Here is a 14,135-nt window from a genome sequence, read left to right as displayed (position 1 = left end):
CCCACGGCTGCTGTAAAATTCATTGCGGCCGAAGTCGTCGACAATTCGGAGTCATCTCCTCCTCCTATATCTACTCTCTTTCTCCTTCAACCCATCACGTACTTTCCTCTCCACGCTCCAAAGAAAGCAACGATGGTCCTCGAAGGCCAAAAAATCCCCGTCGGCGTCCTCGGCGCAACCGGCACCGTAGGCCAACGCTTCATCGCCCTCCTCGCCTCCCACCCCTACTTCGTCGTCTCCGCCCTCGGCGCCTCAGAACGCTCTGCTGGAAAACCGTATCGCAAGGCCGTCGCCTGGAAGCAGACGGATCCGATCCCGAGTAGTGTGAGGGATTTGGTCGTGGAGAGGTGTGTGCCGGAGAAGTTTAGGGAGTGTGCGGTGGTGTTTTCGGGGCTGGATGCGGATGTGGCGGGCGAGATTGGTGTGTGCATTTTTTCTTGGCTTGTCCTTTTTTCTCCCTGTTTTTTTTTATTCTCCTTTTCTCGTTTGGACGGGATTTGTTTTGGTTTTCCTTTGGGGAGTCAACTGCTGTGAGATTACGAACATCCCGTGCCGTTTTCGGAGTCTCCAGGATCCTCCAACCATGGACCTCCTTTCCTCTCTCTCTCTCTTTCTCCGACGTCCAGAACTCGGGTTCGGGTCCTGCAAACCGATACCGAGATGTTCGTTGGACGCGGGTCTCCCTACCGCTGGCTTGTCCTAGAACCTGTCTTTATCCATCTTTCTATATCGCACCTCGGCAGATAGGGACATGAACTTGATACAATCCTCATTCGAGGACGATCAATATCCCCTCTACCTACACACAAACGCAGTTGACAGCTGTATGCGTATGCCTATGCCTATGCACACCGCACACACTCTCTAGATCAGAGTGTTTCTCCTTTTTTTCGTTATCTTTCTCGCTTCTTCAACGTCATAACTTCCCGAAACGCATTCACTTTCGAGAGGTCATTGGTGGTTGTATCGGGAACGTCTATGCACGCACGCACACGTACACACGTACACATACCTTCCCATTCTGTGGGAAACGCGCAGCATACGCTGCACGACGCTCATATTCGTCCCGTCGTCCCGCGTCGTCTACTCTGACGATCTCGCTTTTTCCTTATGATTTCTGCGATGAGGTTGTTCTTCCTGGTTTGCTGTTGCGCTGTACCGCGCTATGCGTCGAACACCCTATCAGAACCCGGTAGATAAATCAACTCCCATCCCTACCCGTCTTCCTTCCTTTTTCTCTCTTCATCTTATCCTCCCCAGTCCTAGATCACCGAGCAGCGAAATCAACCAACCGGGAACATGCCTCCCGCTCACTCGTCATTACTAATACTGGTCATTGACCGGTCCCCGACGAGATAGCGAGAAACAGCCTCCCGGTTGGAAGTCTTGCGCGAGCGAGCGAGCGAACGACGGTGTGGGCGTGTTCATGGTTTTTGAGGGTTATCCTCTTTTCATTCTTCTTCCTGCTTTCCCTCAAATCTCAAAGACCTTCGTCGCTTCTTGGACCTCAGCATAAAAAAGTTCACGCACGTTTCATATCCCGCGTCCGCGCGATATTCTCTGCTGTACATCCGTACATTCGTCCATCAGTCTGTCTGTATGGTTTAGACACCGAGACGGTTCTTCCTCGACGTGTGACGGGATGTGGAGGATTGGATTTCGCTTTCGAGTTTTGCTTTGTTTGGGCCTCAGGTCCCAGGTCTTGGTCTCAGCCTGCTTTTTCACGTTTTTCCCCCCCCGGGGAGACACCATGTGTGCTATGCTACGTTGTTTGTTTGGACATTTGTCCTAGCGCATTCGTTCGTTCGTTTAGGGGATACCGTGCGTTGCATATCTCAGATCGTGGCGAAGGCGGACGACCTTCAAGAAGGCAATAATATGTAGCGGTCGCGGCGTAAACGTAGCGACGACATCAGGACTAGTCTTGCCTGGGGGTATCTTTGCCTCTTTCCTTGTTTGAGGGCGGTGATGCTGAAGTATTCGCTTGCTGGTTGGATGGGGGCACTTGGACGATGAATCTTACTCATTCTTTTCCATATGTATTACCTGGTGTCTAGCATTTTCGAGGTTGGAAAGCTTTCATGCGCTTTCGGACGAGCCTCCTGGCCGAGTGATGCAGTAGACCACATGATTCGTTCTCTTCGGTGTCTGCGGGATACGTCTCGCGTTCGCATGAACGCTAGCCGTAGGAAGGGAGCTCACGAATCTTTCTATCTATCGTCCTGGCCGTACTATACCGTCATCGTTTATCCTTCTCCATTCGTTATCTACTCTACTCCCTTTCTGCCCTGTCATCCTCGAAGCATATACTGACCCACCTCCTTCACCCTCCAGAGGCCGCCTTCCGCACCGCCGACCTCGCCATCTTCTCCAACGCAAAAAACTACCGCCGCGACCCCCACGTCCCCCTAATCGTCCCCCTCGTCAACCCCTCCCACCTCTCCCTCATCCCCCAACAAAGATCCCTCCAATCCCCACCCCTCCGCAAAGGGTTCATCATCACCAACGCGAACTGCTCCACCACCGCCTGCGTCATCCCCCTCGCGGCACTCGAACGCGCTTTCGGACCGCTCGAATCGTCTATTATTACGACTATGCAGGCGATTTCGGGCGCGGGGTACCCCGGCGTTCCGAGCTTGGATATCTTCGATAATGTGGTACCGTATATTAGTGGCGAGGAGGATAAGATGGAATGGGAGGCATTAAAGATTCTGGGGGGCGTCACGGAAGATGAGGGAGGATTGAAGACGTTCGATATGCATTCGAAGACCCCACTGAGGATAAGCGCATCGTGTAATCGCGTCCCCGTCATCGAAGGTCACACCGCCACCGTCTCCGTCCGCTTCGCGCGCCGGCCTCCGCCCTCGCCACAACAAGTCCGCGAAGCCCTCGCGGCGTATACGCCCGAGGCGCTCTCGCTCGCATGTCCGAGCGCGCCGACGCATACGATTCACGTGCATGAGGAGGAGGATCGCCCGCAGCCGAGATTGGATAGGATGTTTGAAGGGGGCGCGGGTGTGTGTGTGGGAAGGGTGAGGGAGTGTAAGGTGTTGGATATTAAGTTTGTCGTGTTGGGGAATAATGTGAATATTGGGGCGGCGACGAGTAGTATTATTAATGCGGAGTTGGCGATTGCGAAGGGGGTGGTTCAGGTTTAGAGGTGGTGGTGGTGGTGGTGGTTTGATGGGAAAGGGAAGAGGGAAGAGGATGAAGCGAAATAAAATGATACATGTAGATCTTATTTGTGGTTTTAGACGAACGAGAACAAAATGTACGCAGGTCGAATGGCTGCTGTAATAACCTCCATCTCTACTCTTCAATCTACCCATTGTGTCGCGATCAATAACTTTGGCCTAGGTTTAATTCTACATGGTGGGCTGCGGCGGAGGTAGGAAAAGGAGTCCAAAATATTCCAAAAACAAATCAAATAAGCCGAAGTAGTAGTATATCACACAAGGCAGATGGTCAACGACAGGAAATGCCGTCCTTTCGTTCAAGAAGCAAGCGTATCCAGACCACCGTCACTCAACACCAATGGAACTGAACCAAACCGCCCAACCTCACCCACCCCGGTCTCCTCGCCGCATCCACACTCATCCTCCGCTCGTCCATCCCCCGCTTCATCTCCGCTTCAAACCCTTCGTACATCCTCAACTTCGCTTCTACCGACTTGTACATCCAGCATTCTTCCCATACGATTTTTGGCGCGGCCATGGAGTGACGGATGTCGTTGATGAGAGGAAGGGTCTCTGAGAGCGGGGCGTTGGCGAGGAGGAGGGCGGTCTTCCACCCTGCAAACGGAATTTTGAGTTTTTTTCAGTGAGTATGTAGGCATGGAGGGTGTGACGTACAAAGGTGTTTTTCATCGTCCACGGGATACATGACGTGATTTCCTCATACAGTCCAGCTGCTTCGTACAACAACCCCCTACTTCGATATTTGCACTGCTTCTCACAAGCAATTGCCTCCCTGACCGCGCAATGTGCTTTTGCTCTTGAAAAAAAAAAGGTTCAGCGAGTACAAAAAGCGCTCCTAAGAGGTGGATAAGCTTACTGGAGGGCGAATGCACGTAGGAGAACGAAGAATGCAGCATTGAATCCGGGGCCTTGGCCTTGGATCTGCTGCAGATTTCATGTCTTCCAACAGCGCATCGGCATCTTGCTTCAGCCTCTCGAGAGTGAATCCACCTGCACCGCGACTTTCATCGACTGCCTGCGAGCAAACCGGAGATCGTCATCGTCGCGAGTAATGCCATTGACGATTGATGAGGAGACCGACCTGGACTAAATGCCGAAGCCGCATGCAACACGCGCCACGTCTCCAACTGAGCTCGAGAACAGCACCTCGATGTTCTCTCGCGACCGTGGCCCATTTCTCACGGGCCCAGTCCAGAACTTCGAGAGCGTGGTCCAAGAGCCTGACAGATTCGACGGGATCGCCTTCGATCATTTGTTTGAGGAAGGCTTTCATCACGAGAGACCTATTGACGCCAGGTTGAAACGAAGAAGTCAAGGAATGTGAGGAGGGGAGTTGGCGTACTGAACGTATACTGCTAATGCTGGTCGGCTCAGTGTGAAGCCGCCAGTCGTAAATAGGTTTTCGATGTGTGCTTGGACTGAAGGAAGATCTGAAGACGTTGGAGCGTTTCTGGACGATAATTCGTGGTCCACTTCATCATATACGAACACGACACGGAATATATCAGCGCTAGGGGATCAAGAGAAATCGTAGCATCGTGACGCACTGTTCCGGCGAAGCTCATCGAGCCAGTTCTCATTCTCAACTCGGAAGATACGGTCGTCGATCATGATAGCACCAGTGAAATGTTGAAGGGCCTTTGGATTCATACAGATTCAGCGACAGAGACAATGGATGGATAGGAGGACACAGACCCTGTCACGTTGATGATTCACCAAGAATCCTCCGTGAACTTGCGTGACATCAAACGGATTCATGGCGCGTATTCCATACTCCCAGTTCTTGAGGATTAGATAATATCGTCAGGTCAGTATTACTGACGCTGTTTAGACGATAAACCGGACTTACTTCTCCTACAAGCATCCACGCCTGAGGATGGGGCAAACCGTGAGTGAGCTCAGAGAAAAGCCCTGAAAAATTACACTGAAACGACACATACGCTAGTATTCTCAAGGATCCCCCGCACCAACTTGTTCTTCAGATTCGGGACCATGGGAAGGACTCTCTTCCAAGGCATCCCACTTTCCAAATCCTCCCCGTCGGTTGGGCGCCACGCTCGAGCCATCCGCCACTTTTCCTTCGCTATGTCGAACGATGCCTCAACCACAGATCGTTGAGCTTTTAGGTTAGGTCCGGAGCAGAGAGCTGCACATTGGCTATAGCATCTCATGCTTTCGAAGAAGTTGCACTGAGCCTGGTACAGAGTCAGATCGTACGGACGAACGACAAAGAGGGGTTAAGGTAGGAGAACGGACGAACTTCGTAGACTACGGCCAATTTACTCCATGCTTTGGTGTAGGAAGGGTCGATACTGATGGCCTGTACATGATAGCCCAGTCACTGGCTGGATGAGTCAAAATATACTCGTGTACTCACCTTCCTCCCGTCTACCTCCGCCCGGTCCCATCTACCATTATACGGATACAGTAAGTGTACTGAGGGTGCACGTGTTGAATTTTAGGACATACCTTTCCAAGTTGGCCTCACACGCCGACCTATTCGCGTATAAAACAGCTTCGAACCGCTTGCTCGCCGCAGAGGCTGCTTCGCCGTCTGGAATTGCGGTGGCGTTCACTGCTATAGCCTCCGTGTACTTCGCAATGGCTTCCTCGTAGCGCTGTTGTCCGAAGAGTTCGTTACCCTTTTGTTTGAGCTCCTCAGCTGAGACCTCGGATGCCATGATCGTGCACAAGATGTGACCACTAGCAGAACGCGCTCTGAGTTCAAGACGTATACGTAGATAGCTTAAGTCAAGACCAAGTTTCACGGAGACTCAATATTCATTTGCTGGGGTCCGAGTGTAATTCAAGAGATATATAGCTTAGTGTTCGGGCAGATTGAAAAGAAATAGGCCAAAATGAGCAGGTCGCGGTCGTGTTCGAAAACGTCGATGCGACGCGTTCCCCTCGTTGGTTTCAGCCGGTCATTGCCGTTGATTCTCACAGGTGCCACAGTGGCGAACTTTCAACTTACTTCTATGTCTTCGTCTAGGCTAGAGCCGCAGTGCCCATTGGAACTCTCAGGGTGTTTGGTCTTGCACTTGGGACTGAAATTTTGCTTCGAAAGGTACAGTATAAGTATCTTGGTACAGTCATTTCGGAGCACATCCGAGTTTCAACAACTTTCAAGCCCGAGTCTCTCGCAAGAGGTAGAATGGAGCAACGATCAATTTCATCAGATAGCGCAGAAAGAAAAGGGTTCATGGTAAATGGAACGTGTACGAATATCATGGTATGCGCATTAGTTATTCCTGGCGGCCGCGCCGCGTAATAGATGGCATGGCTCCCCACAAAGAATCCTCGCACCAGCTTGCTCGCGAGCCTCCTCGAGAGATACGGCCGGTCGATTAGGGGACGCCGATAGATGGACAGAAGAAAGGTCAGTAAAACAGGGTACCGTCAGACCAGGTCTGTGTCATAGACGCAGTGTCGTCGATGTAATCCGGGTTGAGGTACTCCATAGAGCTTTCATCAATATTGTTGGAGTTTGAGGCCATACTGCCAGCAGAGAAAGCCGATGTCCCGGTTGCCGAAAATGTGGCGAAGGTGTAACCCGTAGAACTGTCCGCATCCCTTTCGGAGCTATCGAAGGTTGGTGGTGTGCTGTCCTGGATCATAGACTCACGAATTCGCTCTGCCAGTCCACGATGCCACTCGAAAAACTCTTCCTCCTTCTTCCTAAGGGCCTCCAGGCTCTTCATGGATGCTAGATCGTTTTCGTCGATGCGGAACGATGTCCCATGAACTTTACATAACGGTAGTTCAGTTTCCGCGGAAGATTGGTCTTCCTTTGTCGTTTCCTTACTACTGCGAGAGTCATTCTTTGCGTGGTTGCTCGAAGCACTATTCCGACCTTTGCCTACGCCAGCTTGAGTCCCGTTGGACAAAGAGGAGGAACGGGGAGGCTTTGCGCGAGTACGTGGGCGATCAGAGATCGGAGGAGCAGGTGAAGCGAGCGATGGATTCGTAAAGCGCATTGGGAGAGGTGGGGGTGGCATCGACCTGTCCGAAGAACGGGAAACCTTGGAACTAATCCGTTTATCAGTTGGTTTTGCTTCGTCATGCCAGCCTCTCAACTATAATACCATTGGAGATGTCAACACTTGTACGAAGACAGAGATTTCAAAGACATACCGGTGGCACACGTTCGGAAGTATTCTTGTCTTGGCCAGACGGGGAGCTACGAGGCCTCTTCTTCGAGGAGCGTTGAGAACCGGAAGAAGTTCCGGGAATAAAATGTTGAAAAGTGTGTGGGTGATCTACGGTGGGCGACGTCCTGTGACGTGCGCTGTAATTGCATATAGCAATGTCCTCTTGCCCTTGGCTCGATACGATAGCGCTTGCAATGCTGGGGTCGGGTTGTTGTGGTGCCGACTGAATTTCGCAGGTACGGCGATATGCTCGTGGAGGAGGGCTCGAGCCCCGCATGCCGCCCCCCACAAATGATGAACGAGGGTAACTGATCATTAACGAAGGAGAGGGTTCTTATGAGAGAGAGTTCAAGTCACGTTAGATAGAATGAAACGTCGACGCACGATAGTGAGGCTTCGTCATCTTCGTCGTCGAAGGCGCCCTTCTTCGCCTCGTTATATCTACTAGATCCGGGCTCGTGCGAATGAAACATTGGACGCGAAGGGAGACGGACACGACGTGGAGGTGTAGGCGGAGGCGGACCCATAGTAAAAGGGGCATCCGGGTGCACAGTCAGCGCACTGTTACGGTACTGGCTCGTCGATGAAAAAATACTGTATCGCATGCAATTGAGAGAAAGAGAAGAGTATCGTCGCCGACGTTGAAGCGTGTCAGTGCCGCAAAAGGGACAAAGGAAATGATGCACAAGATCTGAAAAACGCACCCGGACGAGTATATGGTCCTTGGTGTAGTTGACGAAAGTCGTTCGCGATCTTTAGTGCGATCGGAACCCAGAACGAGTGAATGGAGACGGGAATCAGATGGAGATGTGTGGATTGTAGGTGTGTTGTCGTCGTTTATTGATGGTGAGGCACCAGACGCTGCCTCGATACCGCTCCTATGATGAAGGATTTCAATACGTAGGAACACAAAGAAAGGAAAAATAGAGAGAGGATTGACGCACAAATTTTCCGGAAAAACCCTATATCCCTTCGCACCGTCCCTCTCAATAACAGCTTCTCCATCAACGCGGTTACCTAGGCATCCTGCTGAAAGAACGCGATGTAAACTCCGTGTCGGTAGGGAGGGGTCTGGCCCGGATGAGGGTGCCAACGATTGTGGGGTGGGCGAAGGTGAGGAAACCATAGAGAGTCCGCACAGATAGTTCTCTCTCAAGAAAGAGCAAGAATCAAACCTAGATCAGATAGATATCGAAAGTGAATATGAAGAAGTGAGGGAAACAGAGATGAGGTGGATGAAAACGAGGCAGAGGGAGAGAACGAAAGCTTGATAAGAGCAGAAGAGCGCCTCGGCTAATCGGACTTTCAAAGCACGAGCCCTTCCGACACCAAAGCCAGTCTATCGGTACCAATGCTGTGTTAGCCGCCGACCAGCCACGAGACAACCCAATACAGACAGCCCTTTGTGAGCTACCCGAACAAGCGGAGATTGCGAAGCACATCGTCGAGCACTACCTGAATATGTGCATTGCTTTGGTTACATTATAACGATCCCATAAACACGCTTCAAGCTTGGGATATTCATCTGCTGCTATGTGCAGTATGCAAAATCAACGTCGGAGAGAATAATGGTACGGATGATCGATCTGCATACTGATGCGGTGGACGGACAAGACCTGAAAGGCTGTCTGAACTGGAGTGGATTAGACTTCCCGAGGCAAATGTTGATAGCCGACGATGTCTACCATCTTTGCCAGCTGAATATGGCCCCAATATGGCCCTCTAAGATAAACTTAATAAGAACTTACTATGCTTGGGCTCTCGTATACATAAATGAAGGAAGACGTCGGGTAACGTGCATGGAGACGAAAGTTAGTTTTGTTGGGTATGCGAAGCTGTGGATATAACTTAGGCAGCCGACTCTTCGATGAGATGATAAGTACGCCACATAGCGCCACCAAAATTACACAAACCAAGTGGTTGCACTACGTGCAGAATGCCTTCGGTCAAAGCTGGTAAAATGCACCTCTACTTCTCATACACTCTACTAAGCATGAGCATTCATGCTCACCATCTCGATCCCGGTGTCTTCTTGGGAAAGCACCGTCCTCTGCGCAGCTGGACTCAGCCCAAAGACTCCCAAACTAACGTTATCTTGGCCATCGAGCGATGTCTCCATTCCAGTGCTCAGGAGATGATGAGGGGCAAACTGGAGACCGCCTCCGATCTCTTCCGAAGTATAGAGAGTTTTGGCGGAATCGGAAGATGCTGCATCTCGAAGATGTATGACCACTCGAGTGGCAAGCATGGTGTGGAGCATGCCTTGAAGCCTAGAGCCGAAGGGCCAATACAGAAGAATAGTTTAGTCGCCCGCCAGTTACCCTTAAGTATTTTCTTACGTCGACACAACATGGCATATTGCCGGCTGAAGACTTGGGAGTCAGCAAAGTGCAATCGAGTTTGATGAAAACTTTACCGGCGCAGTCAACACGGTGATAATGTTGACCAGGGATAGTGCTATCATGGGTGCAGTAAGATAACGTGCGCACCAGCATTGGATTGGGAAGACGTACCGAGGAAATACAGATAGTATAGTAAACCTGTGAATTTTAGATACAGATTCGGTGAGCTATCGTGCATAAGCATATAGTACACCGAGAATACATACCATCCCGGTATAGCACCTTCGACAGCTGATTCTCGAAGAATCCAACTAAAATGATTATGATGAGCGCACTGAACATATCCCGCTGAGACAGAACGTATCATACGCTTCCACGGAGTTTTGGCCATTGTGAGCGCAATAACAACTACTCAATACGAATGAGAAATGCAGTATGCTATGGGTGATATAAGTCATACCTGTCTCAATCACAATTATACAAGCATACAAGACATAGGTCGTGTCTTCGCCGCTTGCCACAATACACCCATGGAACGCAGATGATGGACTACTTGTAGATGTAGCCCCTGAGACGCGAAGACGTTTGTCAGACACAACCAGGTAAAAAGTCGATAATAACGAGCTCACGCACACTTCAGCGACTGAACGAACTTATTCTCGTAGAGTACAATCAGTACAAATGCTGTAGCGAGGATTAGTGAGAGCCCCACGGCTACCCTCCTATCCCGCTGCCACAGCGCCCACGTTCGGGAAAGAATGATCACTACCAGTCAATAGATGGTATGTCAGATCTATGTTGTGAGAAGTCACGATACAGTACAAGGAACATTACGCTCTGCAGCGAGTATGCCTGAGTTAGAAACGGCTGTGAGGGTAAGTCAGAACTAATATTCATTTCAGCGCTCATTGATACGCACCTGCGATACCGCGGCTGACCATATCGCATGTATGTGATGCTGGACTTGCCACTCCGTGCTCTATCCATGCTGAAGGTTCATCGCTCGAGATTAACAAAGACACGGGCGAGATCTCACCGATGAAAACGAAGACGGCGTAAGCAACAGCAGTGTAACGATTGACAAAGAAAAGCACTTTCATGGCGCTCCACTTTGAAGACCAAACCAATAGTACCTCTCCTGAAAACGTCAGGAGGTAGTCATACATCTGAAGTGTTTCCTTTTCTCAGAAAAAGAGGCTTCGAGTCTGCAATTGATCAAAGTCGACCAGAAACCTACCACCAGCACCGCTGCGGAGACTAAGAAGGGTTTTAATGAATGAAGAGGAGCGCTCTCTTACATAGACAACCTACCATCGACGTACTGATCACAAAAGAGTGAGCCTCGACATGAGGTAGAGATGAAGTATACGTACGGCCAAAATTTGTAACTGGTCCAGCGTCTCGAGCGCGCTTACTCCACTGGAGGACATCAAGGGCTAAATTGTGGGTCTGTTGTTTATATAGACGCCTCTATATACGACGCAGAAACGTATGCCGAAATGATAATTACCGCGGTCATCATGATGTAGCGGCTATGCCAAAGAATTCCAACAGAACAACGGGCCGAATGATCATGAAAGGATACAAAGAGCATACCTCTGATATATGTACTGCTCCATGAAGACCATAAACGCTGTCAAATGCCGCCCCTTGCATCAGATTGTGGTGATGGACTAGTATTCCCGGAACTCTCGGATCATATAAGCCTCTGGTAGATGGCTAATGCATGTAGTCGTCCAAGCGGGGATAAGGCCGTAAAGATGACAATAGCCAGTCAAAAAACAATGACGAGGACGTTACAACGCTCACCTCATACTTATGACAGGGAGACGCTCAAGATATTTCAGATCGAGATGCTGAAATCTGAGTAGGATCCTATCCATATCAGTGAAAATCGACAAGAAAGATGCCAATCGGCCAGAGAGTAAGAAGTAGTGGAGTATGCCAATGAGAACTCTCACGCATTTTGATGCGAGGAGCTCGAGCATTCGTCGTGTTGATTGTGCTGAGCGAGACTATCACTGATGTGGAAGCGGTCGTGTGAAATCAAACAACGAAGTCAGTTTCAGCAGTCGTTTGGCTATATCTGAAGTTTAGTACGTACAACTCTCGTATGAAGTGCGATCCTTGCCAATAGGAGAGATCAGCCAAAAATAGAGGTGCAACTTGAGTCTCTGAGTGTGTGGTACGAACCAAAGAGCCAGCACATCTCAGCGCAAGCATGGTATAGAGTGCCTGTGCACCGGATTCTGAGCATCACGGAGCACTGAAGACGATGAGTACCATGAGAAAGAACCGAGGTACTCGACCTCCTTCCGTCTGGATCAGTATGAGTCCGCGACCATCAACACGTCCTATACATCTTCACAAGCAATTACATCTGAATCTATCGCCACCGGTGTACCACGACGGCGAAGGAACACGGACATTTGCTAAAGTCGTACTGTATCGATGAACGTCGGTGATGTACCAGTGTGTGCCCTCTCCGAAAGATGACGAGAGTGGGAGATCCAGTTTAGGGAGAAACTTAGGCCTATAAATTTGAAATAGAGATAGACTTCAGCTAGACTTCTGTTCCACGCCAAAAGCTGCTGGACTTGGTACTATCACTTGGTGGACTGAAGGTTAAGAAATACCAGCGAAGAGAATTCGGAACGGCTAACTAATGTTTGCCGGATGACCGGTAAAAAATGCTCACATTTGTTTCTCCTCTTGAAACGACGCCACACTAGCACCGTAAGTCAGTGTGGCGTTTCCTTGTGGCTTTTATGGACGAAGCTGTCGATGTCTGAATAAATCCAACGAGACTATTACGTCGTGTGTTGGGAGGTGGTTTTTTGAGCTGATCTTCAGCACTCCCCACCATAATTCTCGTGTCCAAATCCCGCGACAGTCTCCAAGTGGAGGGCACTCGAGATGATCATTTCCGATGTCGGTTGCAAGTAGTACCGATGTACGAACTGGCCTTCGGTTTGGTCTGTAATATGATTTCAGAGATGGCTGTGTGAAGCATACGCGTTCACTACGCTAGCGTATGGTTCTCACAGACAGGACCTGCGTGAACACGGCCTCCGAAATCTTAACCAATGCAATGACGAGTACTTAGTATGGATTTCCATCCTCCTTTGTCCAATTACAGGGTTATTGCTATCGCTATCCGAGCTACTGCATCTCTTTAATCGTTGCTTTACTGAATTACTACGACTTATCTTGTTCCGGTTCTGGTGCGAATCCAACAGCGAAAGGGTACTTCCCAGCGCCTTGAACACCATTCCGTGCTCTTATATCGTGTACGACAATAGTCCCAGCACGATGCTTGAAATACGCGAGCCAATTGAAATGTAATACGTGTTTTATGAACGTCATGCGTACAATGTGGGAAAGACGATTGGAGAGCAATTTATTTGAGCGAGGGAGAAAAGATCTCGACCAAACATCAAAAATAAATCGATCTACAACAATGACAAGACAGCAAATATGACATCCAACCATATCTCGCTTTGCTCGTAGGTGAATACTATGGTGTGCAGTCGAATACAAGGAACTAATTCACTATGGTCAGATTGAGCACCTACGGGATAGAACATAATGGCAGCTTACACAAAACAATCTCAGGGGAACACCAGTACGTTCGGTTTGGAAATCACTTGATGATGTGCTCAGATGCAGAGCTAGAGGAAGATATAGAATAACAAATGAGCATAGTCCGGATAGTGACATTACGGCATTCAATGAGCGAAGCTGGAGATGAAGGCCTGAAGAGTCGTGGTATCGCATGATTAAAGAGGAGAAGGACGTGAACAATAACGTACTCCGGCCAAACAAAGGTCTCCACAACACTCTGAGTCTACCGCACAACTCTGAAGTAAGGGCTTGCATTGCGGTGGACGCCCACCCCCCTCATCCTCTCTCTTCTCTGCAAGTGCCACCGCAGATGCGAGAGGGAGGAAGACGGCGAGGGCAAGAAAGGCAGTCTTGAGATTGAACTGCATATTCGGTTGATGAGGTGTCTGGTTGTGAAAGTGGGATGCGCTTGTGTGTGTATGTGAGTGGGTGAGTGAGATGAGTAGATGAGGAGGGAAGGGTAGGTTTATATACTGTACGGATATTGTACACGAGAGTTAACGGCAGGAGCGAATCAAAATAAAGTGGGAGAACCTGGAAAACGCAACTACAACATTGGAAAACGAGGAACCGAATGCGATCATGATGCGGCTAATCCTACCTGACCGAGAGTGATAATGAAGCAGTGGGCCTCCTAAATCAGTGGGCCGACAGCACTTACGTTCTCAACCGTGCTCTGTAACTGAATCTCCGGGCCACCATATCTCCTCGCGACAGGGTTGAAGTGAAGATCGATACGGCACTGGGATTCCTAAATACTGGGATCAATGAGAGCAAGAAGCTTATATGCGAGAAATACTCTATGTTCAGGAATTGACTGC

At 49.7% G+C, this 14,135-nt stretch overlaps 4 protein-coding genes across 4 annotated transcripts; 1 reads left to right on the top strand and 3 right to left on the bottom strand.

Annotated features, from left to right (window-relative positions):
• Positions 1–28: 28 nt before the first annotated feature.
• STEHIDRAFT_94575 (aspartate-semialdehyde dehydrogenase) lies at positions 29–3,347 on the top strand. The gene is made up of 2 exons (XM_007302462.1): positions 29–421; positions 2,335–3,347. The coding sequence occupies exons 1-2, from the start codon at positions 133–135 to the stop codon at positions 3,156–3,158; spliced, it is 1,113 nt and encodes a 370-aa protein (XP_007302524.1). The 5' UTR covers positions 29–132; the 3' UTR covers positions 3,159–3,347.
• A 10-nt stretch (positions 3,348–3,357) lies between these two features.
• On the bottom strand, positions 3,358–6,060 carry STEHIDRAFT_120058 (uncharacterized protein). The gene is made up of 12 exons (XM_007302461.1): positions 5,667–6,060; positions 5,575–5,605; positions 5,458–5,517; positions 5,138–5,392; positions 5,047–5,067; positions 4,893–4,979; positions 4,745–4,835; positions 4,540–4,669; positions 4,279–4,480; positions 4,054–4,212; positions 3,852–3,993; positions 3,358–3,791 (listed from the first exon to the last, which is right to left on the bottom strand). The coding sequence occupies exons 1-11, from the start codon at positions 5,876–5,878 to the stop codon at positions 3,952–3,954; spliced, it is 1,290 nt and encodes a 429-aa protein (XP_007302523.1). The 5' UTR covers positions 5,879–6,060; the 3' UTR covers positions 3,358–3,791; positions 3,852–3,951.
• Positions 6,061–6,577: 517 nt separating this feature from the next.
• On the bottom strand, positions 6,578–8,474 carry STEHIDRAFT_155127 (uncharacterized protein; the record flags this gene model as incomplete). Its single annotated transcript, XM_007302460.1, has 5 exons — positions 6,578–7,273; positions 7,332–7,656; positions 7,733–7,942; positions 8,053–8,226; positions 8,293–8,474. 5 exons carry the CDS (start codon positions 8,472–8,474, stop codon positions 6,578–6,580), a joined length of 1,587 nt encoding a protein of 528 aa, XP_007302522.1.
• Positions 8,475–9,335: 861 nt separating this feature from the next.
• On the bottom strand, positions 9,336–11,120 carry STEHIDRAFT_167220 (uncharacterized protein; the record flags this gene model as incomplete). Its single annotated transcript, XM_007302459.1, has 13 exons — positions 9,336–9,618; positions 9,688–9,713; positions 9,765–9,805; positions 9,862–9,888; positions 9,957–10,001; positions 10,060–10,098; positions 10,151–10,258; positions 10,324–10,455; positions 10,525–10,557; positions 10,610–10,856; positions 10,928–10,947; positions 11,002–11,011; positions 11,064–11,120. The coding sequence occupies 13 exons, from the start codon at positions 11,118–11,120 to the stop codon at positions 9,336–9,338; spliced, it is 1,068 nt and encodes a 355-aa protein (XP_007302521.1).
• Positions 11,121–14,135: the final 3,015 nt, after the last annotated feature.

Source organism: Stereum hirsutum, assembly GCF_000264905.1.
Source record: "Stereum hirsutum FP-91666 SS1 unplaced genomic scaffold STEHIscaffold_5, whole genome shotgun sequence".
Lineage (NCBI taxonomy): Eukaryota > Fungi > Basidiomycota > Agaricomycetes > Russulales > Stereaceae > Stereum > Stereum hirsutum.
The sequence above is the reverse complement of the archived record's forward strand: the minus strand, read 5'-3'. Positions and strand labels throughout refer to the sequence as shown.

What these genes read in the sequence shown, in the direction of transcription:
- STEHIDRAFT_120058 (XM_007302461.1), bottom strand. Translation starts at nt 5,878, where the DNA reads ATGGCATCCGAGGTCTCAGCTGAGGAGCTCAAACAAAAGGGTAACGAA. An exon ending in GGATCCTTGAGAATACTAGC is followed by an intron (nt 5,068 to 5,137) that starts GTATGTGTCGTT and finishes CCCCATCCTCAG; the next exon opens with GCGTGGATGCTTGTAGGAGA. An exon ending in TGAATCATCAACGTGACAGG is followed by an intron (nt 4,836 to 4,892) that starts GTCTGTGTCCTC and finishes ATGAATCCAAAG; the next exon opens with GCCCTTCAACATTTCACTGG.
- STEHIDRAFT_94575 (XM_007302462.1), top strand. Translation starts at nt 133, where the DNA reads ATGGTCCTCGAAGGCCAAAAAATCCCCGTCGGCGTCCTCGGCGCAACC. An exon ending in GGATGTGGCGGGCGAGATTG is followed by an intron (nt 422 to 2,334) that starts GTGTGTGCATTT and finishes TTCACCCTCCAG; the next exon opens with AGGCCGCCTTCCGCACCGCC.